The sequence below is a fragment of the Aotus nancymaae genome, unplaced genomic scaffold (assembly GCF_030222135.1).
Source record: "Aotus nancymaae isolate 86718 unplaced genomic scaffold, 86718_ANA_hifiasm-v0.15.2.pri h1tg000017l, whole genome shotgun sequence".
In the NCBI taxonomy this organism is placed as follows: Eukaryota; Metazoa; Chordata; class Mammalia; order Primates; family Aotidae; genus Aotus; species Aotus nancymaae.
This window is the reverse complement of record NW_026988429.1, coordinates 10,682,723-10,710,451: the sequence shown is the minus strand read 5'-3', so window position 1 is coordinate 10,710,451 and position 27,729 is coordinate 10,682,723. Positions and strand designations below refer to the sequence as shown.

Below are 27,729 nucleotides of genomic sequence, written 5' to 3'. Positions count from 1 at the left end.
TTCAGCTGACAGCAGTCAGGGGCTATTTTGTTTTGTTTTTCAGAGATGAATTGTGTGGCAATTAATTGACCATTAGAAATAAGTTTTGGTGTTATTTCTACCATTTTATTTTGTGATGATTTCTACTTTAAAAAATCCTTATATTTTGAAAGATTTCAAACATAGACATCGGGTGAAAGAACGTATACATCATCCAGCGTAACAATTACCAATATTCTGCTATTTTCAAAATACTCTCCAACATTTTTTGTTGTTACAGTATTTTAAAGCAAACCCTAGGCATCATATTATTTCACCATAAACTCTGTAACATGTAAAAACCCCAAAATTACCCAAATCAATACTGTTAACTTACTCAAAGAAAAATCCAATAATTATTTAATATCATGTTCAATTTTTCTCAATGGTACTAATATTGTCCTTTTACAGTTGGTTTGTTCGGATAAAGATACAAGCAAAGTAGAAACACTGCATTTGGTTACTGTGTCTCTTAAATCTCTTTAAATTTATAGCAGTACCCTGAATCCCCTCTCTTTTATGCAATTCATTTTTGAAGGTCTGTAAGTTATTTTTCCCTACAGAATTCCCCTGATTCCATATTTAGCTGATTGTATTCTTGTGGTGTTAACATGTTCCTTTATCTTATACACTGTACTTCTTGAAAACTAGAGACTGAAGTAGATTTATAAGTTTGAAGTTTAATTGTTTTGAACAGGAATAATTGATAGCTTACATATCATAACAGGAGATACGTATTTCCTAATTGTGAAAGTTGTGACTGACCAGTAGATTACTAGCTGTACTTGTCCATTATAAATTTTCTAATTGGTCTTTAGTGGTTTTAGCAATAAAGGCCATTGCTAGATACATTATTTTTTAAACGTTGCAAAATACCAATTTATAATGTTATCATCCTTTCTGCATTTATTAATTGTGATTATTCTATAAGGAATTTTCCTCATCAACTTTTTTATTACCCCCCAAAACAGTCCACAGAAAAGGCAGGATAAATACTTAATTCTTTTTCTTTATCAATTTTTCAAATAAGTTGTTGCTCTGGAAACCTCCAAGGTGATCAATGAATTTTGTTTTATACTTTTTCATTAATCATTGTATATTAATGAATTTAAAAATGTTTTATGTGTTTTGATCCACTTCAGTTATTATTATCATTCTCACATTGTCCCATCTTTGGTCAATGAAGAACCCCTTTTAGTAACATTCTGATTACTAATATGATCACATAAATTTTTGGTATTTTGTTGTTGTTGTTTCAGATAGGACAGGATGTTGCAGGCTCATTTTATGCAACATCCTAGAGCCAGCTCTGGTTACTTTTAGTAGGAACAGGTACTTAAGACTACAGTCTGGGTACTGGAGGTGATCACTGTTTTTAGGCTGTCAGTGTCCCTTTTTAGAGGACAGAACTAAGAGATAACACTTAACTGAGAGAAGAAATCAGTATCAAAAACATATTAAAAACCTGCTACTCAATTTTAAAAAGCATAAGCAAGCCAAGAGAACACGGGGAAATGATGAAAATAGGTATTTCATAGATGAGAAATCCTAGATTGAAAAGACATTTAACCTCACTAGTGACCAGGGGAATGCAATGGGATACCATTTCATGCTTCTCAGATTGACAACAGTTATGGAGCCTGACAGCATGGTCAAGGATGTGAAGTGTAGGCAGCTCTCATATTTTGAATTTTTTTTGTAACATTTTGAAAATATTAGAGATTTTCAAAAATATAAAACAGTGGGACTTTTTTTGTTTGGAAGGTTTTCAACAAAAACATGTTTATGTTAACATATATTAGGTTTACTGTTACTTTTTAAACAAATAAAAATATATATAAAACATATTTTATTTGTTTTCTTATTTCTAACATGGTAAATATCAACAGATGTAACCCACATGAACAAAATCTCTTTGGAAGTCTCGATAATTTTTAAGAGTGTAAAGGAGTCCAATGACTAACAAGTTTGAGAACCACTGTATTGAAAAACCTTACCCTGAATTCCCGCCTCCCACATATTTCATGTTCAATATGCCATTCACTGAATTGCCAATTTCCTACCGTAAGCTTAGTCCTTATTCCTAGGTTTCCCTGCTATTCCATCTTATACCTCATCTCATTTCTTTCTTCTTACTGACATGTATAGATTTTTTATTTTTTCACCATTTGACAAATCATCCCTAGCCTTGATTCTTACCCAGACTACCCAGACCACTATGTGTTGACTCTTCTCCTTGCTCTATTCATTCCACTTTAGCCATTCTTTGCCTCATTTCTTTTCCCTTGCTTGTGATCACTCCATCCTCACCTTATTTTGTTATGTCATGTTGCAAATAGAGAAAAACACATAAAACACTTAATGTTAATATTCAGATGCAAGAACTATACCTTGTAGTCCAAATCATCGGAACAGTTAAAGACCACACACTGGATGGCAAGAGCTTTTGCCAGATCTTTAGTAGTCTCTGTTTTCCCAGTGCCAGCAGGACCAGCTGGTGCACCCCCAAGGTCAAGCTGCAAAGCTCCCATGAGGCATAGATAGCAGCGATCCTGAAGAAAGCAATGAATTATCATTACAAAGGGAACCGACTCAGGTCACAAATTAAGTCATTTCCTTTCTATGGGGGAAGGATTACTATTTTCTATGAAAAATATAGCAGTTAAAATACACCAAAAGATCCATGCACATAATTAAATAATGCAAATCTTTGCTTTACAAACAAGTATTTATAGTAAATCCTTTTAAAAGTTAATGTCATATAAAACTTTTTAAGACTTTTGATTGAAAAGCACTCATGTCAATATTAACTTAAGTGATCAATAACTCACTGTGAGAGGAGTAATAACCAATCTTGGGCATGCACCCAAATATTCATAGCCATAAGTGTACTGAGAGAGTGCCATTCTGGCCACGCAATTATCCAGGTCTGTATCCCAGTAATAGCGCAGTTGTCTCTGCCAGTCAAAGGATTCAACTGTCTCCACCTACATGCGATATACATATTAGATATGCTCATTTCAAAAAGAAGTGTGTAATTTTACTTAAATGAAATAGTTACCTTAGATTGAATGAGTTCAGTGACTATATCTCTTGCATGCACATCAATAGTAATCAATGCAGTTAGGATGTTTCTGTGTAATTTTGGAAGACTGCCTCGAACTATTGTAGCCAGGGCATTTAATCTCTACAAATTAAAAAAAAATTGTCATGGTGAATTTTCCAATATCAGCTTACATATATACATTATCTCTTTCACCATTTAATTTGGAGAGACATTGCTAAAAACCATCTAATTTTAAGAATCTATAATTCTGTGACCAAACAGGACAATACTTTTATTTAATTCCCATAAGACTTCTGTGAAATAAATACTGTCTTTACCCCACTGTACATTTGCAGAAACTGGAGGTCAGAGAGCATAAGTAACTTGATGGCAGGCATACAATTATGAAGTAACAAAAATGAGACCTGAGTAGACATTTGCCTTGAGGAAAGCCCATGCTCTTAACTACTATGTGATGATTCTCTAGAGGAGCGTGTTCTCCCTAAAAATTAAATGTAGTTAAAGGTGATACTCTTCAATTTTAGGGGTGGTTTTTCCATTAATAATCAGAAAATCTGAGCATTTTAACTTAGCCAATAACTGAATAAACGAAAACATTTTTGGAAAGAGTGAGCTAAATTTTTACTTGATCTTTACTAAATAATTAAATCTTTTTCAAAGAAAAGCAGTGCCTCTGAGGACCTTGCACCATTGTGCTGAAATGTCACTTAGTAAGGCCAACCCTGATGTGGGATCACCTCTACATAGAGGCAACGGAACTTTCTTTAGGGAGTCATTTCTCTTCTCTGAAGCTATGGAGATGAAATTTATTTGAGGGATTTCATGAGAGTGTTTTCTCTTATTTCAATAAAGTTGTTTTATTCAGTAAATAAATATTTATTGAATGTTTACATATAAATATATAGAGAGAGTGGTTTTATTTCAATAAAGTTGTTTTGTTCAATAAAGCTCTTTCATTTTTCTGTTTTAAGGGTGAATCTTTAATATAGTATTGCTTGGAAGTAGAATTGAATTTGGAGTTAAAAGTTGGCCTTTGTCCTTACCAGACATACCATTTGTAAATATTTTCCTTAATTCTCTAGGTTGCCTTTTCACTCTGTTGATTGTTTCCCTTTGCTGTGCAAAAGCTTTTAAGTTTGATATAATCCCATTGATGTATTTTTTGCTTTTGTTGCTTGTGCTTTTGGTATCATATCCAAGAAATCAATGCCAACGACAATGTCAAAGATTTTCACTTATGTCTTCTTCTAGGAGTTTTACAGTTTCAGGTCTTACATTTAAATCCTTAATCCATTTTGAGTTGATTTTTGTGTATGGTGTAAGATAAGGGTCTAATTGCTCCTAGAACTCAATAGCAAAAACCAAATAACCCAACTAAAAAATGAGCAGGGGACTAGCATAGACATTTCTCAGAAAAAGGCATACAAGGGGCTAACTAGGTATATGAAAAAAGGCTCAATGTCACTAATCATAAGGGACATGCAAATAAAAACCATAATGAGATGTTGTCTCACAACTGGTAGGGTGACTATTATCAAAAAATCAAAAGATAACCCATGTTGGCAAGGGTGTGGAGAAAAGAGAACCCTGGTATGCTGCCGGTGGGAATGTAAACATGGTGCAGCCATTATGGAAAACAATATGCTGGCTCCTCAAAAAATTAAAAATAGAACTACCATATGACCCAGTAATCCCACTCTGGTACATATCCAAAAGAAATGAAGTCCAGAGGAGATTATCTACACTCCTACGTTCATTGCAGCATTATTCACAACAGCCAAGATGTGGAAAAAACCTAAGTGTCCATCCATGGATGATGAATAAAGAGAATGTGAACTGGGCATGGTGGCTCATGTCTGTAATCCTAGCACTTTAGGAGGTCAAGGCAGGAAGACCACTTGAGGGAAGCTTTTGAGACCTGCCTGAGCAATACAGTGAGACCCTGTCTCTACAAAAAATAATAATAATGATAATTAGCCGGGTGCTATGATTTTATCCCTGCACTCCAGCCTGGGAGACAGAGTGAGATCCTCTTTCTTAAAAAAGAAAAAAAAAAAAAGAAAAAAGAAAATGTGGTATACACATACAATGAAATATTTATTATTCCATCTTAAAAAAAAGGAGGAGGCCGGGCGCGGTGGCTCAAGCCTGTAATCCCAGCACTTTGGGAGGCCGAGGCGGGTGGATCACGAGGTCAAGAGATCGAGACCATCCTGGTCAACATGGTGAAACCCCGTCTCTACTAATACAAAAAATTAGCTGGGCATGGTGGCGCGTGCCTGTAATCCCAGCTACTCAGGAGGCTGAGGCAGGAGAATTGCCTGAACCCAGGAGGCGGAGGTTGCGGTGAGCCGAGATCGCGCCATTGCACTCCAGCCTGGGTAACAAGAGCAAAACTCCGCCTCAAAAAAAAAAAAAAAAAGGAGGAAATCCCATTACCTGTAACACCATGATTGAACCAGGTGGATATTAAGCTAAATGAAATGAGTCAGTCATAGAAAGATAAGTCCTGCATGCTCTATTTATGTGAGGTCTAAAATAGCTAAATTTATAGAAAAGGAGTAGTATGGTGATTACAGGGAGCTAGGGAGAGGGGGAAATGTGGAGTTGCTGTTCAACAAGTATAAAGTTTTAGTGCTATTTAAATGCTATTTAGTAAAATAGCATTTCCTAGCTATAGCTAAAAGCTCTTGATGGTATTTAAATTCTTTGAATCATTTATTGTTTGTTAGTTGCCTGACAGTTCTACAAAACAGCAGAAATAGAATTAAAGCCTAGAAATAGAAATGGCATGAATCTGGAGGTTTTCCTGGACTAAATAAACTTCCCTGAGAGGTATGCAGGAACTAGTGAACACAGTTTGTCCTTAAAAGTTGCAAACCATTATAACCCTGATGTTTTATTCTGGAATTGTTTTTCCTCCTATTTTCACAAGTATTCATATAAATACTACACAAACATTAAAGTAGTGTCTCTAAAAAAAGTGGAACGCAAATCATTTTAGTGAGAATTCCAAAACTTTGTAAGTCATGTCAGCACATGAGAATTTCTGAAAAAGTGAATTTGCATTAACCATGCTTAAAAAACCCACACTAAGACCATCTTGCAAGTCAACAATGTCACCGTGTCACAGATCTCACCTCAAAATTTACTTTTTCAAAATCCTCCAGGGCCGCTATATGATTACTGTCTTCTGTTTCCAGGCATTTGGTCAAATCACGGCACCACATAATTTGAGAAATGGTCAGGATAACCTGCAAGAAAACATCCTTCTTAAATATGTGATGTATATCACCGAAAATTAATTCAGAAATATGAAATGTGAGTGTGAGTTACTTGAGAAGGGTGGCCAGCAATCACCCAGTCTGTCCTCAGCTTCCCCTGATAGTCAGCGATGGCAGCTTTGCACAGGCGCCGCAGAGATGTGAACATGGCTTCTTCCACTTTACCAAGCCATTCTTCTACATTGCCTCGGGCCTTGAGGCCTTTCCCCAAGCTAACCTAAAAGGTAATCAGAGCATTGATGAAGTAGCTTTTGTGGGACTTGTAAGCTGTACACCTTCTGTATTTCCATGACAGAATCCTGAGCTATGTAAATGCTGAAGCCTGACCGCAAATACTGAAACTTCTATTGATATTCCACTATACAGCTATCTCCTTTCGCCCCACCTATTGCTTCATTTTACTGCTTCCACTTGGAGTCAACTCCCTGAAAGAGGAGTCTATATGCACTGCATGGATTTCTTCACTTATTTTCACTTTCATACTTGCTGCCATCTGATTTTTGTCTCCGATCACTTCTGTAAACCTGTCTACTAAGGTTACCCAGGTCCTCCCAACTCGAAAGTTCAAATGACACTTTTCAGTTCTTGTATCTATTTTTTTGGACTTCCAATGGCCTGTCATGACTGATTTGGTTTCTTTCATCTGCTCTTCTTCTAACCTGTCTTTAAATTTCATGTTTTCCCAAGATTCTATCCTTGGTCTTCCCCTTTCTCTTTTGCACCAGTGATGAGCAAATTCTTTTGCAAGAGGATCAATTCAGAACAAATAAAGGTTTATATGTTCCCATAGATACACACTGTGTTCTTACTGGACCCAATTCCTTGGCATTTCCCTGCACAGTTCCTGTGTCTGCAATGTCACCCATGTCCATGTAGAAGATACTCCCCCTTCCATCTTACTTGACTTTGTGTATGTGTACATATATGTGGCTCTCCTCTGGGAAGCCACTTGGTTCCTCACAGTGTGCTAATATATTCACTCTCTTAGTGTTCCCCACATACCAGGAGCTGGGCAATGCCCTGGAGATGCTGCCTCTAGCAACTAACATTTCCATAGTGCTTATTGGGTACTGCTTTAGTATACTATCCCCTGAACAGGCTCATCATTCCATTAATCAGATACAATTACTAATCCCCATCTTTTGGATGAGATTAAAGGGTAGGACTTAGTTCAAGTGGCCTGATAGTAGAACCAATGCTCTTAATCAGTCCACTGGCGTGCCTTTTGTGGAGAGTTGAATAAGACATGGTTCTAGTTTGCTCCACTCTATTTCCAACAACAGAACACATGTCTTTGTTACTGTATTTTCTGTGGTGATTTTCAGTTGTTTTTTTGACTACTTCTCTGCTAGACTTTGAGCTCTTTGAGGGCAAGAATTTTATTTTGGTTATTCTTGAAGCTGCTGAGCCAGCAGTGTATTTGTATGCTTAGAGTGAGAATAACCCTAGAAGAGTAACAAAGTTCATCATAAAGAAATATAAACAAAAGCACCTCACCCTTTCTCCCTCTGGTGACAGCATTGCTAAAATATCATTAGTATAAACCTTTTCTGGTTCTCCATCAATGCCAGGAATCTTTCCTTCGGCAGGAGGCATGAGAGCAAATTCGAGCTTTGAAATGGAGTCGAAGCATTTCCTTAAGTGTGGCTGCACAGCCTGTGGATTTTGTGTCTGGGCCAAAATCTCCAGAAGTTCATCATTTGACAAGAAGTAAAATCTGCAGTAAAGAACATCCTTAAAATGTAAGTTGAAATTGAAGTAAAGTCTTAGATAGACATAAAAGATAAATTCCTTAGCCACATCTCTTCCCTGTCTACCAATTTCCTGGACTTCCAATTATTCGGTCATGGGTTTCTGGGGAGGCCACATATCTCTAAACATGATTTCTGTGAAAATTAGTGATGATACACCTAGGTGTGATGATGCATACCTAGAATTAGTGCCTAGTACATAAAAGATATGTACATAAAAATTGTAAAAATGCTAGAAACTGTTGTGTTCACATATCTGTTTTACCTGGCTTTAAGTCTCCAGAGTGAAAACATATTATTTGTTTTCCCTAAAATCTGGCCTAGTATGTCACACATAACTGGTATTCAGTACATGATTTGTTGAAGAGTTAATAGATGGACGGGTAGTTGCAGGAGAACCTTATTGGGTTCTGTGAATGTGTACTGGGCCATTCTCTTAACCCAAAGGTATGCACTATTCCCTGCAGTACATGCTACTGTGAAAAGGGGCATAATATAATTTTGCCAGCACACCATTTCCAACCATGTGAAGCTATGTAGAAACAAAACATTTATGTATATTTCAATATTATTACCAGCAAGATAGGTAAAGGAAATTATAAACTTACAGAAGATTATTTTGCCATAGATTGGGGTTGGCAAATAACAGCCCACAGGACAAATCTGGCCCACCACTAGTTTTTGTAAATAAAGCTTCATTGTCACACAGCCATGCAGACATACTGTCTGTGGTTCCTTTTGTGCTACAATAGTGGACCTGGCTACAGAGACTGTAAAGCCTACAAAGCCTTGAGTATCTACTATGTGACCTTTTATGAAAGAAAAATTGTTTGTGTCTCCTCTCGAAAACCCAGAATATTCTAAATGCCAGTCTTCGTGTAATATAGTTTTTGTATTATGTGTAATCTCTCCAAATCACTCAAAAGGAATTTGATTTATTTTTCCAACTGACTATCCTAGTTCATATTAAAACAGGTTAGAGCAATTAACTATTAGTGTTTAAGACAGTGATTTCCAAATTTTTTTTTCAGTCAAGGATCCTTTTTATTGCTGTTCCTATCTCCAACTCGCTTATGTTTTGGAGGACTAAATGTATAAACCAGCAGTTAGTAAATGCTCTAGATTGTTGATTGTCAACTTAGCAATATCCCTGCATCAGGGAAAAGCTGGAATGACATTTCTAGAATCTCTTTCCAGTAAGGTTTTAATTTAGATGCTGCCTATGAGACGCTCTTCTATGTGACTGAGAAGGTAGAAGGAAGCAAAGCCATTACTCCCCAACTTGAGCATGGATGACTGAAGTGGGTGGGATTTTATCTTTGGTTTTCAGGTGTCCTCCTGACAATTCCTCCCTTTCTTGTTGCAGGAAGCTGACACTTTGGTGGCACTTCCCTGAGACCTCTGCCTGTATTTCTGGATTTCCTCAAAGTGGTCCTCAGTTCTTCCCTTCTTCTGCCTCTAGCACCAGTGAAAACTTCTAATTCCCTGAATGAAACTTTTGCTCTAAACACCTAGAGTGGCTTCTGTGTTTTTGGCCAAACCTTTCCCAAGTAATATAACCAGATGTTAAAGTTTCAGTTTTGGCTGAAGTTCTAGGACTAGAGTTGTCACATTTCAAAGTGAGATATCAGGTCACCTGGGGCTGACTCATAAGGAGATGGGTAAAGACTCTGGAGTCCTCACTTGCCTGAGGATATGAAAGTGTAAAAGCTGAAAAGGCTGGACAGCTAGAGATAGGAATATTTTTTTGGTAGAGAGATGTGCTAAGGGTGCTTGCTATGCCCATGAGAAAGGGTGGGGTTCACTCTCCTCAAGACTAGCCATCTCAGAAAGCTTAACATGGATTTCCACCAATTAACCTAAAGAAAATTGCTCAGGCAACACCAGTCTCTAACCGTTTATGCACACATCTGTGCACACATACACACATGCACAGGCACACATATTCATTCAACAGTAATATGATAAAGCAATTGGGTAATGAAGAATCATTTCAATTTGTGAGATCTAAAAATCAAAACAATTGAACTCATGGAGATAGAGAGTAGAAGGATGGTTACCAGAGGCTGGGAAGGGTAGTGGAAGGATTGCGGTTGGGGAGGTGGGGATATTTAACGGGTACAAAAAATAGGAAGAGTGAATAAGACTTAGTATTTGATAGTACAACAGGGTGACTATAGTCAATAATAATTTAGTCATCAATAATAATTTAATAGTCAATAATAATTTAATTGTACATTTAAAATAACTAAGAGAGCATAACTGGATTGTTTGTAACACAAGGAATAAATGCTTATGGAGATGAATACCCCATTTTACATGATGTGATTATTATGCATTATATGCCTATGTCAAAACATGTTATGTACCCCATAAATATACACACCGATATATCCACAAAAATTAAAATAAAATAAAATTATTTCAGCAACTTAGATACTTATCCACTTAAATATTATTGAATATTGTATCTTTGTCCTTGAGATTTATACTCCCCAATTAAGATAACTAGCTGGATTTTCATTATCTTAGATCTTTTTGTCTCTCTAGTTCCTTGATGCTTTGAGGTTATAACTATAACCTCAACTTGATCGACAATCGTAACTACTAAAAAGTATCTTAGGTTGCTTTATAAACTTACCTTGGAAAGATAACTCTTTTTGATTCTAAGTATGCCTCTAGGCACTTCTGAATTTGGTCAAGTAATGCATTATTGTTTTGAAAAGTTTCCAGAAGTCCTGTTCATTAAAAAAAATAGTATTGGTAAAACTGTGTTAAAATCCATTTTTTTTTTTCAGAAAAAATTATCACTTTAAAATATAATCAATTTATGAATCTTCTTTCTAGAAAACTCTTTAATAAAACTCTTTAATAAAAATATGCTTTGAAATGTTCAAATCTAAAGTTAAAATGAGTCATGAAATTGAAATGCCAGTAAAAAAATTACAATCACATCATCAGCAAATGCTGACAGTTTGATGTCCTCTTTACCAAGCTGGATGTCCAGACAGTATCTGCTGTCTTCAAGAGACTCACCTAACCCATAACAACTCACATAAACTTAAGGTAAAGGAGTGGAAAAAGATATTCCAAGCAAATGGACACCAAAAGCGAGCAGTAGTAGTTATTCTTATAAAAGACAAAACAAACTTTAAAGCAAAGCCATTTAAAAAAGACAAAGAAGGATATTATATAATGATAAAAGGACTTTTCCAAGAAGAAAATATCATGGTTCTAAATATATATGCACCTAAAACTGGAGCTCCCAAATTTATGAATTTATAAAACAATTACTACTAGACTTAAGAAATGAGATAAACAGCAACACAATAATAGTGGGGGACTTCAATACTCCACTGACAGCACTAGACAGGTCATCAAGATAGAAAGTCAACAAAGAAACAACTTAAACTACACCCTAGAACAAATGGACTCAACAGATATTTACAGAACATTCTACCCAACAAATGCAGAACATACATTCTATTCATCAGCACATAGAATATTCTCCAAGATAGACCACATGATAGGCCACAAAACAAGTCTCAATAAATTTAAGAAAATCAAAATTATATCAGGTACTTTCTCAGATCACAGGTGAATAAAACTGGAAATCAACCGCAAAAGGAATCCTCAAAACCATACAAATACATAAAAATTAAATAACCCTAAACACTCATTCAAAAAGCTCCTAGAACTGATCAATGAATTCAGCAAAGTTTCAGGATACAAAATTAATGTACATAAGTCAGTAGCTCTGCTATACATCAACAGTGACCAAGCTGAAAATCAAATCAAGAACTCAACCCTTTTTACAATAGCTGCATAAAAAAATAAACAAACAAACAACTTAGAAATACACCTAACCAAGGAGGTGAAAGACCTCTACAAAGAAAACTAGAAAACACTGCTGAAAGAAATCATACAACACAAACAAATGGAAACATATCCTATGCTCATGAATGGGTAGAATTAATATTGTGAAAATGGCCATACTGCCATAAACAATCTATAAACTTAATGCAATTATTATCAATATACCACCATCATTCTTCACAGAGTTAGAAAAAAACAATTTTAAAATTCATATGGGACCAAAAAAGAGCCCACATATCCAAAGCAAGACAAAGCAAGAAGAACAAATCTGGAGGCGTCACATTATCTGACTTTATACTATAAGGCCATAGTCACCAAAACAGCATGGTACTGGTATAAAAATTGGCACGTAGACCAATGGAACAGAATAGATAACCTGAAAATAAAGCAAAATACTTACAGCCAACTGATCTTCAACAAAGCAAGCAAAAACATCAAGTAAGGAAAGGACACTCTATTCAACAAATGGTCCAGGGATAACTTGCAAGCCACATGTAGAAAAATGAAACTGGATCTTCAATTCTCACGTTATACAAAAATCAAATCAAGATGGATCAAACACTTAAATCTAAGAACTAAAACCATAACAATTCTGGAAGATAATATTGGAAAAAATCCTTCTTGACATTGACTTAGGCAAAAACTTCATGACCAAAATCCCAAAGCAAATGCAACAAAAACAAAGATAAATATATGAGACTTAAACTAAAAAGCTTCTGCACAGCAAAAGAAACAATAAGCAGAGTAAACAGAGAACTCATAGAGTGAGAGAAAATCTTCACAATCTGTACATCTGGCAATGGACTAATATCCAGAATCTACAAGGAACTCTAAACAAGTCAGCAAGAAAAAAGCAATCCCATCAAAAAGTGAGCTAAGGGCATGAATAGACAATGCTCAAAGAAGATATACAAATGGCCTACAAACATATGAAAAAATGTTCAACACCAGGAATTATCAGGGAAATGCAAATCAAAACCACAATGCAATACCACCCTACTCCTGCAAGAATGGCTAAAATAAAAAACAAATGATAGGTGTTTGTGTGGAGGTGGTGAAAAGGGAACACTTTTTCACTCCTGGTGGGAATGTAAACTAGGACAACCACTATGGAAAACAGTGTGGTGACTCCTTAAAGAACTAAAAAGTGGATCTACCATTTGATCCAGTAATCCTATTACTGGGTAACTACCCAGAAGAAAAGAAGTCATTATATAAAAAATATTATGCACATGCATGTTTATAACAGCACAATTTGCAATTGCAAAAAATACAGAACCAGCCCCAATGTCTATCAATCAATGAATGGGTAAAGAAAATGTGTGTATATATGCCATGGCATACTACTCAGCCATAAAAGGGAACGAAATAATGCATTTGCAGCAACCTGGATGGATTTGGAGACCATTATTCTAAGGGAAGTAAATCAGGAATGGAAAACCAAGCATTATATGTTCTAAATCATAAATGGGAGCTAAGCTATGAGGACACAAAGGTATAAGAATGATACAATGAACTTAGGCAATGAGGGGCAAGGGTTGGAGGGAGGTGAGGGATGACAAGATAAAAGACTACACATTGGGTACAGTGTACACTGCTTGGGTGGTGGGTGCACCAAAATTCTCAGAAATCACCACTAAAGAACTTATTCATGTAACCATATATCACCTGTTATCCTAAAACCTATTGAAATACAAATAAATAAATAAAAGAAATGCAATGGCAGTGGTATGGTCTTTTCAATAAAAGGTATTAACTAAAAAATCAAGAAAGATAATTTTAAGTAAAATTAAAATATACTGTTAATATTTTAAAAGCTTTGGTATTATTTGATAAAGGAATGCTCTAATACATTAAAATGGGGGACACTAAGAATTTTAACTATTACCTTTAATAATAATTTAAGTATTTACAAAGTGTGAACAAGTACATTTAATATGAAACATTTTTAGCTGGTGTATCCCACTTTTGGGGGGCTAGGAGTACAAATCCAAAGCCAAGCAGTTGCCTTCTCCTTGACTCTCCCAACAAAGCCAGAGTCTATACTTACTCATTGTCTGTCACTTTCTTACTGGCATCTTTTCTGTATCTTCTGCCATCTTTAAATGCCAAAATTGTGGGGATGGGATACTATTTCTTTATCATTAAACTACAGCTCCTTAAGGAGCAAGATCCATGTCTTGTTTATCTTTGTAGTTTTGGTGCCTATCACAGTAGCTGATATCCCCACCTGCCCAAGAATCAAATCCACAGTCTTTATCATGGTTTCCAAGGGTCTATGTAATCAATAAGCAGTCTGATGCCCAGTCCCCCACCTAAGTAGCCTTGCCTCTCTTGCTTCACCACCTAAGCCCTTCTGCATTCCACTGCAGCTCTCATTGGCTTTCTTGCAAACAGTTGTGCATGTGAAGCATGCACTTGCCTTTGGAGCCTTGCTTTGATTTTCCCTCCTCTTTTAACAATGTTCCTTTGATAACATACATGACTCACTCCCTTGTTTCTGCAGGTTTCTGCTCAAAAGCTTTATCAAAAAAAAAGCCTTCTGTCTGTTTTTCTGTCTGTCTCTCCCTCTCTCTCTCCCTCCCTCCCTCCCTCCCTCCCCCTCTGGCCCCTTTACTCTATTTTTTTTCATAGCTTTATCATCACCTAAAATGATCTATATAAGTCATATAAGTCTCTGTTCTTATCTTAGATCCTTAGAAGCAGATGCATTTTTGAATCAATTTTTTTTTAAATTTCATAAATTATATTTTATAACAAGTCTAGTAGGGACTGGGACAGCACTCTGTAATCAAACATAGCCTTCACAGCAAAATGTTTCAACATGACAAGTGAGTGCAGTAGATAGAATAATGGCCCTTTAGAGATGTTCATGTCCTAATCCCCCAAACCTGTCAATATGTTAGTATACATGGAAAAGAACTTTGCAGATGTGATTAAGTTAGATCAGGATCATGTGATGAAGAGACTGTCCTGGATTGTCTGGTGGACTGATCATACATAGGCCATTATAAGCAGGAGGCAGGAAGGTTGGAGGCTGATAAGGAGATGTGATGACAGAAACAGAGGTTAGTGTGCTGAGATTACAGGCTGGAAGAGGGCCATGAGCCAAGGAATGTAGGCTGCCTCTAAAAGACCCAAAGAGTTTTCAATTCTATTATTCCATATAGTGTTCTTTTCCATTTCTGTCTTATGTCAGAGTTTTTGGGCAAAGAGTACAGCCCAGCAGCTGCTGCAGGGAAGCTGTCTGAGGATATTTACCAGGCTGCACCATGTGCTGCTATTTCCTGGACAACAGGCAAGCTTGCCAAGGCTTTTACTTAAAGCATAAAGTTCAAGAGCCACATATGTGCGCCCTGAAAGACTTTGATTCCACAGCCACAGAAACAGAACTTATTAAAACACATTTCAACCTTGAGACTAGAAATGCAATAAATGGTAATATTTTTTTAACTAGTTTTAATGACTTCATTAAAAATAAGGCATGGAAATTTTCATGGCTATAAATCTGTGGAGGAGCTTTAACAGAGTATCAACTGAATGTGAATGTTTGTCTCCTTATCAAAATTCTGAGATGAAAACATCACTGATACCCTAGAGTAATGTCTCCAAATCATAAAAACAGCAAAAATAAGCAGATTCTCCTTTTCCAAAACTACAAACTAAGCTGAGAGATAATAATAATATAAAAAGTCTAGTGTTCCATTGACATTGTTTAGTAAGTGTGTCAAATGCAAGTATTCTTTGTTACCCATACTGACTAGAATCAAGGGCTGAATGTACCACGTTATTAGGTTCCCAGAGAAGAGAAACATTTTAGGTGATTGTAGTCTTTTTGCTTGTTTGGAATTTTGTTTTATACCTGGCTGAGTAGCAGCTCGAAGAGCATTAGGCAGCCGATTCACCTTCCTCATGATTTCCTTCCATGACTTATCCACCTGAAGGAACATCTTGGCCTCTGCAGGCAATTGCCTCTGAATACCTGGAGCATTGAAAATACTTTCTAGGTAGAGCCACTTTCTCTGGCAGGTCAGCCACTCTTCCTAGGAGAAAAATACAGACATTGTCAAATTTTAATTCCCCTATTAAAAACATATGGTTATAGTAAAAATCATGACAGAAGGAATCACTATATCTTTTTCCTTGAGGGTGGTGTTATGACTCCTCACAGGTCTTTTGAAATTAAATTCCTTACAAGGTCCAAGATTCACCTTAGTGTGATTTCATCCCACTGTCTACAGGTTTTCCATGTAGTTACCAGAGTTCTAACGGGTTTTCCATGTAGTTACCAGAATAGATCCAGAGAAACATGATTAAAATACCCACAGGAAAGATTCAGGGGGCAGCACCATGCTTATGTAAGAAAATCTAGAGGGAAGAGGAAAGTTTAGTGACCATTTTCAAATATATACAAGATGTTTGTGAAAAAAGTTTGTTTTTTTCTCTCATCTCTATCATGTATATATTCTTCCTTTACCTTTCTTTAAAAAAAGAAAATTAAAAAAAAACCCTGCTCATGACAGCAAATGTGGAGACTGGAAGAAGAAAATCATGCATTCCCTTGGCTTTTAGGCAATCACTGTCAAAAAGAAATCAGAAATACAGGGTCAGAAATTAAATGTCTGTAGACCTCACCTTTCGTCTGTGTCTCCTGCTGTTATTGCATGTGTGCACCAAAAATCCATGAAAGAGTTCCTCACTTCTCACTCTAGGTTTGGGAGTAAGTTCAAATTTCACAACCACTTCCTGGTTTATCTCAGGTCTCACACTTTCCAAGCAATTCATTCTCTGGAGGGTCCTCATTATTCAGCTCAGGCTTCTTTCAAGACCCTCTATGAAAATGTCCCCCTTCACTTTGATCTGTAGTCCCTCCCTTCACAAAGTTCGGCCATCAGTCCAGAAGGCTGGACAGGGCCCAGACAATGTGGTTGGTTGAAGAAGATGAATTTCTGAGAAAGTTCTCTTTGTAACAAAGTTGGAACAAGTTATTTTTTCATCTTACTTCCTTTATTATTTCATAGATAACTTTTCAGATTAGAAAATCTGGAAACCTAAACATAATTAAGTCAAGCTAAGTATCTGAAGTCTAAGAAAGAGACTGGATGGGAACAAAGTGAGATTAGTGTAAGTGGGTTCTTTGCTTTGCTATGGGACAATTGAAGGTGGAATAAAATTAAAAGGACATGTGTACCACAAGGAAAGATTCCAAGGAGACTTCAAGCAACAAAGAGCATTCTTCCAGTAAATATAAAGTTACAGCAAGATTCATAAGGTGGCCCCTAAGATGTGGTGTTTACATCCTTGTGTAATCCTCTCCCCTTGAGTGTGGGTGCCATCTGTGACTCGCTCCCAGGCATATGGGATGTGGCAAAGATAACAGAATGTACATAATTATGTTCATATTATGTAAGGCTGTACTAGTCATCTTGCTAGGATCCTTTTCTTCCTTGCTAGACTGATGTAGCCAACAGTCATGTTGGGGAAGCCCACACATAAAAAAACAAAAGAAAACAAAACAAAAACCTGTGGGCAATGCCTAGGAGCTGAGGATGGCCTCCAGCTGAGAGCCAGCAAGAAATTGAAGCCCTTAGTCCAAGAATTGCAATAAAATAATTTCTTCCAACAACTGGAGTGAGCTTGGAAGTTGATCATTCCCTAGTTAAACTTCTGATGAGAACCCAGTCTGGCTGACATCATGTTTGCAACCTTGTAAGACCCTGAGGAAGAGGCCTAAGGTAAACCATGCCAGAATTCCTGAGCCACAGAAACTGTGAGATAATAAATATATATTGTTTAAGTTTGTAGTATTTGTTTCACAGCAAAATAAGAATATGGGCATGCTTTGTTTTACTGTGTTTCACTTTATTGCACTTTGCAGATATTGCATTTTTTACAAATTGAAGTTTGGAGGCAACCCAGCATCAAGAAAGTTAATTCATGCCATTTTTTCCAACAACATATTCTGACTTTATCTCTGGGTCACATTTTGGTAATTCTTGCAATATTTAGAACTTTAAAAATACTATTATTAAGAATTATTATTTTTATATCTGTTATGGTGATCTGTGATCAGTCATCTTTGATATTAAGATTATAATTGTTTTGGGGTACCATGAACCATGCCCATATGAGATGGCAAACTTAACTGATAAGTATTATATATGTTCTGATTGCTCCACTGACTGGCTGTTCCCCTGTTCCCCCATCTCATTTCTTCTCTTCAGTGTCCTCCCCCCAACTCCCTGAGACACAACAATATTGAAATTAAGCCAATTCATAACACTACAAGGGCTTAAGTGTTCAAGTGAAAGAAAGAGTCACATGTCTCTCAATTTAAATCAAAAGTTAGAAATGATTAAACTTAGTTAAGAAGGCATATCAAAATCCAAGATATGTCAAAAGCTTAGCCTCTTGGACCAAACAGTTAAGACAGTTGTGAATGTAACTTCAGTGAACACACAAATGATAAAAAGTCAAAAACCTATTTCTGATTTGGAGAAACTTTGAGTGGTCTGAATAGAAAATAAAACCAGCTACAACATTCCCTTAAGCCAAAGCCTAGTCCGAGGCAAGACCCTAACTCTTTTCAATGAGAGGTGAGAAATCTGTGGAAGAAAAGTTTGAAGGAGGCAGAGGTTGATTCGTGAGACTGAAAGAAGCTATCACTGTAACATAAAAGTGCAAGGTGAAGCAGAAAGTGCCGATAAAGCTGCAGCAAGTTATCCAGAAGATTTAGCTAAGATCATTGGTGAAGGTGGCTACTCTCAACATCAGATTTTCAATGCAGACACAATAGCCTTCTATTAGAAGAAAATGCCATCTAGACTTTCATAGCTAATGAAGATAAGCCAATGCCTGGCTTCAAAGACTCAGAGGACAGGCTGACTCATGTTAGGGAAAAATGCAGGTGATGACTTTGAGTTGAAACCAATGCTCATTTACCATTCAAAAAACCTCAAGGCCTTTAAGAATTATGCTAAATCTACTCTTGTCTATGCTCTAAAAATGAAACAAGAAAGCCCATGTGACAGCATATCTGTTTAAAGCATCATTTATTAAAGATATAAGCCTACTGTTAGACCTACTGCTCAGAAGAAAAGACTTCTTTCAAAGTATTACTGTTCATTGACAATGGACCTGGTTACCCAAGAGCTCTTATGGAGATGTACAAGGAGATTAACGTTGTTTTCATGCCTGCTAACACAACATCCATTCTGCAGCCCATGGATTAAGGAGTACTTTAAACTTTAAAGTCTTATTATTTAAGAAATACATTTTGTAAGGGGTTATATCTGCCATAGATAGTAATTCCTCTGATGGATCTGGGAAAAGTGAATTTAAAAACCCTCTGGAAAGGACTATTCATTCCAGATGCCATTGAAAATATTTGTCATTTATGGGAGGAGGTCAAAATATTAACACTAATAGGAGTTTGGAAGAAGCTGATTCTACTGTATAGATTACTTTGAGGGATTCAAGACATCAGTGGAGGAAATAATAGCAGACGTAGTGGAAATAGAAGGAGAACTAGAATTAGAAGTGGAGCCTGAAGATGTGAATGAATTGCTGCAATATTATGATAAAACTTGAACAGATGAGGAGCTGCTTCTTATGGATGAGCAAAGAAAGTGGTTTTATGAGATGGAATCTACTCCTGGTGAAAATGCTATAAACATTGTTGAAATGACAACAAAGGATTTAGGATATTACATAAACATAGTTGGTAAAACAGCAGCAGGGCTTGAGAACATTGAGTCCAATTTTGAAAGAAGTCTGTCATGGGTAAAATGCTATAAAATATTGCATGCTACAAAGAATTATTTTTAATAAAAGGAACAGTCAATAAATGTGGCAAACTTCATTGCTGCCTTATTTTAGGAAATTGCCACAGCTCCCTGCCACCTTCAGCAACCACCCATAAACATTGAGGCAAGATCTTCTACCAGCCAAAAGATGATGCGTCACTGAAGGCTCAGATAATCATTAGCATTTTTAGCAATATAGCATTGCACACTTAATGGACCACAGTACAGTATAAAAATAATTTCAACTTATATTTCAGATTCAGGGTTACATGTGCAGGTTTGTTAAATGAGTATGCTGTGTAATGCTGAGGTTTGAGATATGAATGACCTTTTCACTCAGATAGCGAGCATAGTATCCAATAGATAGTTTTTCTGCTTTTCTGCTTTTGCACCCTTCCTTCTCTCCCCTCTTTAGTAGTCTCCAGTGTCTATTGTTCCTATCTTTATGTCCATGTGTTCCCAATTCAACACAACTTCTTATGTTCTTGGAAACAAAAAATTCATGTGGCTTTCTTTATTGCAACGTTTGGATTATTGTGGTGGTTTGGAACCAAATCTGCCATATCACTGAAGTATACCTGTGCACCATATCACTGAAGTATACCTGTGCAAGGGTGATGGTAATAGCATTAAGCTGTATACTTATGTAAAGAAGAGCTCAATACCTGTGCATTTCTCTTACATTCTAAACACGACAACGTGTCCACAGTTAAAGCTTCCATTATAAAACCATACAATATTTAAATAATAAAACAAATTATTTCTAAGGTCCTTGTGACTCTCTAATTCTCTGAGTGTATTAATTGAAATTATTCTTACTCACCAGTGTTTGATTAAATAAAGCAAGTTGTTTTTGCCATTCATCCACTCGAGTTTTCTGTGGACCAATGTAATGTGATGAGGCAAGGGTTGCAACATTGATGGTGCTATCATCAAGAAGGACCTTTAAAGGAAGGGGAAGAAAATATATGCAGCACCACGTATTTGTGCTCTCAGTAATATTTCAGATACATAATCCCAAGAGTCCACGTAAAGGCAAACTCATTGAATTAATAGCTTAGCCCCTCCTACTGTTTCCTACTCATCAATTTCCCCTCATTATTCACATCTTTGTGGCACTGTGATGTTCTTTCAAAGGTCACCCAGGACTTCTGATTGCCAAATTTCTGTTGCTCCTGTAATTATTAATGGTACAAGTTTTTGTATGGTTCGACACTCTTCTCCTCTCCCCCCCCACTATTAGGTAACTAGTACTTTCTTAACACAATTTGGTCACGTGGTCTTGCCTTCATTTCTCAAAATATCATATACTAGCAAAATTGCCTGTTGTCTGTCCAATGAATTATCACTTTCTCTCAATTATCTTAAGGGAGAAATGAACTCATTCATATCAACCTCTGAATGGTTATAATAGTTTCTCCTCCACCTCCATAGTCTACTACTCCCCTTTATACAACAGCATCTCTCACAGAGCACGTGACTTTTTAAAAATGTGTCTGTTAATCTGAAAGATTTAATGATCCATTTCAATAATAAGCTTTTGAGAGTAGAAGCCGCACCATCTGACATCAATTGCCCTAAACTTACTGACCTCTTTGAGTCTCCTCTCCCATCCACAGTGCAGAGTGATGTCTGGTCTTGCTCTTCCAACCTATACCTGGCAAAGCCATTTTACCTCTAATTCTAGTCTCAGTACACTCTATTAGGCCAGAGCATTGCCTTTTAAGTTGGGCTACGTGACTGAGCTCTCTTTGCTAAACAAATGTTCCTTCAGATTTTAAATGATAAAGACAATTCCAAACACACGGGTTAGATTTATTTTCTTTTATGGTTGACAGAGCATGGCCGTCGTTTCCTAATTTCAACACATTCAAGTGAATTTAGCCTTTTAGTGTGCTATAAACATGAAATGTTCATTCAGGTTTCTTTGCCTTGTTTACAGGGTTTGAAGCGGCCTTTAAATTTTTCCATGTCTATCAAATCCCATCTAATATTTAAGATCCACCTTGTTATGACTGGTCTAGGAAGAATGCTCTGATCATTTCAGCTGTAACTGATCTTTCTGTTTTCCTAAATTCCTCAACAGTTACCAACTACAGGTTGCAACTCTTACATATATATGCCATTTTTAATGCTTTGTTAAATATTTCATGTACGAGCATTTGTGTCAATTATTTGCATTCATCTTGCTTTTCCAATTAGATTTTTTCTTCTTAAGTGACTCTCATTTTATTCCCTCATCATAATCTCTCACAGAAGATTTAGAACTAGCTGTGGCTGGAACCTTTACCATAAGTTTTCAATAATCTGGTTACCCACCTGTATGTCATCTGTGCCGCCCAGTATAAACACATCTTTGGCATCACGGTGAGGCAGAATGACAAATTCAGTTGTTTTCCAAGAGTCCTCCACCTTAGAAATAATTCAAGTCTTAGGATATCTAAATTCACTGTGTTTAGATAATCAATAAATTCATGGGAGATGAAATAAGTAAAAACTTCATAATTATCTCATTTTCCTCCTTATTGCCCTTTAAAATTCAAAAAATCTTCTTCTTGGATAGATGACACTGACTTGCTTAATTTTATTTGATATTAACACACATGCTTTGAGAGAAAAAAATCTTTTTATGCAGATGATTAGTAGGTGTGTATATATCTTTAGGGTAAGGAGATAGTATCAAAACTAAGAAAATCTTAATGTCTTTTGAAGCATTTAACAGATTTCTCTGGTAGTTTGGAAGATAATGTATTTGGGTTTAAAAGATCTTTCTTGGTATATAGTTTTTTATATAAGCATGCACATTTCAAACCTTGTGGCCATCAAGTTCCTATGTGCTATAGGATAAGCAGAAGGAGGAGATTTTTAGAGGTGAAAACAGTAATATCTGTTGTAAGGAAACAATAGAGGGATGACTAATAATGAGAGAGTGAAAGCTGCAACATTGAAAAATCCATCCAGATTACCAAAAGTGAATCTGAACACTTTCACATTCCCTAATTATATAGATAAATATATATTCCAGATTTACCTTTTTAAGAATTGCTTCTAAGGCAGCTTCTCCAGAAGCCTGTCCAGATATGTCCCGGATTTCTTGACCAAAGTCAAAAACATGCAACTCGGAGAGTCTCTCCAAGGTTAATGGAATTTCAGTATCCACTAGAGTGGCATCAACTGTTTGTTCAATAGCTGCCCAATGTCTTGGCTTCAAAGCCGGATTCCTCAAGTCAATGATAACTGGAAGCTGAAAAACAAACACTCTCAGAGACATGAAGACATGATGCTTTTTATCTTAAAAATATAACCCAAAGCTTCTGGTTTCAAATTGTGCATGTAGAGAGCTGGAAAGAGCACCACTTACCCATCTTTCCACAAAGCAAAATCTGGACAACTGTAAATTAATGACTCTAATTGAGTCTATTGAAAACCAAGTTTGCAGGGCAGAATCAACTCAAAGTTTGGAGGGAGATTGATACCAACAGGTTTCTCCACAAGGAGAAACAGTAACTGAGAATTTTCCTACTGGGGCAGATTCCTTGGGATGACATATGAACTATTAAGAAGATAAGAAGATTCAGCTAAATTTAAAAAATAGAGTGCTAAAGATTAAGTGTGGGGTAGCAGGAGAATGGAAAGTCTCTGAGCCTACAAATACAGTGGTGTTGACAGTGAAGATTGAAAGGACTCTTAAGCAAGCTTCCTTTATGATGCTGGCTGGGGGAGGGAAACAGTGGCCATTATATAGTAATTCTAACAAATTCATCTTCCTCTGTGGAACAAACCCCTTGACGTACAGAGAAAGGAACAACAAACTGCTACCTTAAGGCACTGGTGATAACTCATTGACAATATCTTCCCATAACTGGAGAAATAGAACATGGAAAAAAACAATTTACCCTTGAGGGAGGGACAGAAATAAATGCTAGGCTCACTACAGCTGGAGAAGTGGGAGGAACACCTGCGATAGGAATTCTGAGAACAAGAGCTATAGCACCTCACTAAGATAGAGGTTTAATCAGAGCATGAGGGGAATGTTCCTTCTCACCTCTCCCACCAGGTTAACAAATGTTGAATAAGAATACCAGTGGGATACAGAGTAGAAAGCTGCAAATGACAGATTCTCAGTGGGGCACAACACAAAGGGAAGACCCAAGGTCAGGGGAAAATAGGAATTGAGAAAATAACCTTTGGTAAACCAGCCCAACCCAAAATTCAAGGTATCACTAGAAAAATTTGAAGCCTGTGGTGCACTGAGGGTAACCATAGCAACATCAACCCTTAAACCTAGCCCAATTCCTAACTACATTTAACACAACATGTCACACAAAAATCCAAGTAGAAGAAGAGGCATGCTCATTTCCAAGCATAAATATTATTTGCTTTGGTATTTACCGTACTATATAAGATATCTGGCTTTGAACAGAAAATTAAGATGCATGTGAAAAGGCAAGAAAAAACACACATCTAACAGACAAAACAATAATCAGACCCAGAAATGATACATATGTTGGAAGTAGATAATTTAAAATAACTATGATTAATATGTTAAAGGTGCTAATGGAAAAGGTAGATAACAAGCAAAATCAGTTGGGAAATGTCAACAGAGAGATGGAAAGTACAATTACAAATTGAACTAAAATGCTAGAAATAAAAAAGACAGTACAAAAGATAAAGAATGCCTTTAATGGGTTTAACACAACCAAGGAATTAATGAACTTGAAGATAAGTGCGTATAAATTCCAGAAACTGACATGCAGAGAAAAAAGAGGGAGAAGAGAAAATAAAAACAAAACAGAGCATCCAAGACCTGTGGGACAATGTCAAATCGCCTAATGTACATATCATAGAAATCACAGAAGGAAAAGAGAGACAGAAAACAGAGCAGAAGAAATGCTTGAAAAATAACAGCTACAAAAATTTTCAAAATTAAAAACAAGTACCAAATCACAGATCCAAGAAACTCAAGAGAACATCAAGCAAAATAAATTTGAAAAGTAAACAACAACATACGCACACCTAGGCATACTCTATTCCTAACTGATGAGAATCAAGACGAAGAGAAAATCTTGAAGGTGGCCAGACAAAAAAGGACACATCATCTATAGAACAACAAGAATTTAAGGAGAGAGATCCAAGATGGCCGATTACTAGCAGCTCAGGATTGTAGCTCCCAGTGAAAGCGCAGAGAACAAGAGGACGCCACACTTTCAGACGAATTTTTGTTGCTCATGGACCACGAGATTCCCAGCAGAGGAGTCCCACGGGTCGCCAGCGTGACTCTTGTGGCCAGTGCGGCGGTTTTGCCGGCTCCCTGGCATGGCAGTTCTTGGTGCAGAGTAAACGGGACTGGGTCCCCTTCTGGTCAATGTTTGGAACTCTGGGAAGGCAGAGTTGCCTATTCAGCTGATTGAAAAAGGGACTCAAGAAGGAAGCCAGACCGGAGATTCCCAGGCAGAAAAGCACCATCAATCTTAACACCGCTGTTTTAGTCGGCGCAGTGGGTTGCTCAGATTCTGGCGCTGGGAATCAACAAGTTGGATATCCACTCAGAGACCTAATTTGAAAGTCGGTAATTACAAAGACGACAGGTGGATAAATTTACAATGATGGGAAGAAACCAGCATAAAAAGGCTGAGAATACCCAAAATCAGAATGCCTCTCCCGCTACAGGGGATCACAGTTCCTCATCAACAAGGGAACAAGGCCAGATGGAGAATGAGTGTGTTCCATTAACAGAATTAGGCTTCAGAAAGTGGATAATAAGAAACTTCTGTGAGTTAAAAGAACATGTCCTTGCCCAACATAAAGAAACTAAGAACCTTGAAAAAAGGTTTGATGAAATCCTAATGAGAATAGACAATTTAGAGAGGAATATAAGTGAATTAATGGAACTGAAGAATACAATACGAGAACTCTGTGAAGTATGCACAGGTTTTAACAGTTGAATTGATCAAGCAGAATAAAGGATATCAGAGGTCGAAGACCAACTTAATGAAATGAAATGAGAAGACAAGATTAGAGAAGAAAGAGTAAAAAGGAATGAGCAAACTCTCCAAGAAATACGGGACTATGTGAAAAGACCTAATTTACATTTGATAGGTGTACCTGAATGTCATGAAGAGAATGAATCCAAGCTGGAAAATATTCTTCAGGATATTATTCAGGAAAACTTTCCTAACCTAGTAAGGCAGGACAATACTCAACTCCAGCTAATCCAGAGAACATCACAAAGATATTCCTCAAGCAGAGCAACCCCAAGACACATAAACATTAGATTCACCAGGGTTGAAATAAAGGAGAAAATTCTAAGGGCAGCTAGAGAGAAAGGTCAGGTTACCCATAAAGGGAAGCCTATCAGACTCACAGCAGATCTCTCAGCAGAAACCCTACAAACTAGAAGAGAGTGGGGGTCAATATTCAATATCCTCAAAGAAAAGAATTTTCAACCTAGAATCTCATATCCAGCCAAACTAAGCTTCATAAACGAAGGAAAAATAAAATTTTTCATGAACAAGCAAGCACTCAGAGATTTCATCACCACCAGGCCTGCTTTACAAGAGCTTCCGAAAGAAGCATTATACACAGAAAGGAACAACCAGTATCAGTCATCCCAAAAACTTACCAAACGGTAAGGAGTATCTCCATAATGAAGAATCTACATCAACTAATGGGCAAAATAGCCAGCTAGCATTAAACGACAATATTAAACTCACAAATATCAATATTAATTCTAAATTTAAATGGATTAAATGCCCCAATCAATGACACAGACAGGTAAATTGAATAAAAAGTCAAAAACCATCGGTATGCTGTATCCAGATCCATCTCATAAGCAAGGACACACGAAGACTCAAAACAAAGGGTTGGTGGAAGACTTACCAATGAAATGGAGAGGAAAAATAAAAAAAAAAAAAAAACCAGGAAGCGATCCAAGATGGCCAATTAGGAGGAAGTCGGGATTGCAGCTCCGAGAGAAGGTGCAGAGGGTGAGTGGACGCTGCATTTCCAGACAGATTTTTACTGCCCACAGACCAGGAGATTCACAGGAGGAGGAGCCCCACGGGTCGCCAGCACCGCTGGTCTGACCGGCGTGGCCGCTCAGCCCACACCCTGGGGCGGGAGGCAGTGGCTCGTTGAGCAGAGTGAGAAAGACTGAATCCCCTCTGAGCCAGCAAGGGGAGCTGAAACAGGAAGTCAAGCCAGGAGATTCCTGGGCAAGGGCGCACTACGAATCTCAGAGCTGAAGCTTCGGCTGATGCAGCGGCTCACAGGGCACCAGATTTTTACTGCCCACGGACCAGGAGATTCACAGACGGAGGAGCCCCATGGGTTGCCAGCGCCACTGGTTGGACTGGAGCTGCTGCTCGGCCAACACCTGGTACAGGGGGCAGCAGCTCCTTGTGCAGAGTGAACAAGACTGGGTCCCCTCTGGGCCAGCAAGGGGAACTGAGGCAGGGAGTCAAGCCAAGAGATTCCCAGGCAAAGAGGGCGCCACGGGAAGCACGGCTGAACCCGGGATGGTCCAGCTCAGTGGGGGAGTGGCGTCCCCCACGGGGAAACACCCTGCAGTTCCCAGGGCAATTTGCAGTAACCAAGGTAACCAGCCACTACAGAGACTCCGTCACTACAGGGGCGGGCCAAGTTAGCGGAAGCAGTTCTAACTACACCCATATAAACAGGACTGCAGGGAAGTTCACACGGAAGCTGAAGTTCACACAGCAGCTCAGCGAAGCCTCTGCAGGCTGAGTGTGACTAGGCTGCCACCTTGTGGAAAGAGAAAATGATAGCAGGACAGTGGGAAATCATAAAGCACTAACTCCCTGGGACAGAACACCTGGGGGGAAGAAAAGGGGGTTTATGAGTTCTGCTGCTGCAGACTTAAAATTACCAAAATCAGAAAGACAGCAACTACAAAGTCGATAGGTGGA

At 37.5% G+C, this 27,729-nt stretch overlaps 1 protein-coding gene across 17 annotated transcripts in view; it reads right to left on the bottom strand.

Moving 5' to 3' along the window:
• Positions 1–27,729, bottom strand: part of DNAH6 (dynein axonemal heavy chain 6) — a 359,634-nt gene that overhangs the window by 193,207 nt on the left and 138,698 nt on the right. For 15 of the 17 annotated variants that reach the window (XR_010343231.1, XR_010343232.1, XR_010343233.1 and 12 more), the window contains 11 exons: positions 22,833–23,045; positions 22,121–22,213; positions 20,625–20,744; positions 15,859–16,039; positions 10,762–10,858; positions 7,867–8,086; positions 6,422–6,586; positions 6,226–6,339; positions 3,080–3,205; positions 2,850–3,005; positions 2,409–2,570 (listed from right to left, as the gene is read on the bottom strand). Coding sequence is in view for 14 of the 17 variants with exons in the window: in XM_064377854.1 (XP_064233924.1) it covers positions 2,409–2,570; positions 2,850–3,005; positions 3,080–3,205; positions 6,226–6,339; positions 6,422–6,586; positions 7,867–8,086; positions 10,762–10,858; positions 15,859–16,039; positions 20,625–20,744; positions 22,121–22,213; positions 22,833–23,045 (1,647 nt within the window). In the remaining 3 variants the exon portion in view is untranslated. The remainder of the gene's footprint in view (positions 1–2,408; positions 2,571–2,849; positions 3,006–3,079; positions 3,206–6,225; positions 6,340–6,421; positions 6,587–7,866; positions 8,087–10,761; positions 10,859–15,858; positions 16,040–20,624; positions 20,745–22,120; positions 22,214–22,832; positions 23,046–27,729) is intronic. The other 2 variants (XM_064377856.1, XM_064377859.1) reach the window with 2 other exon arrangements.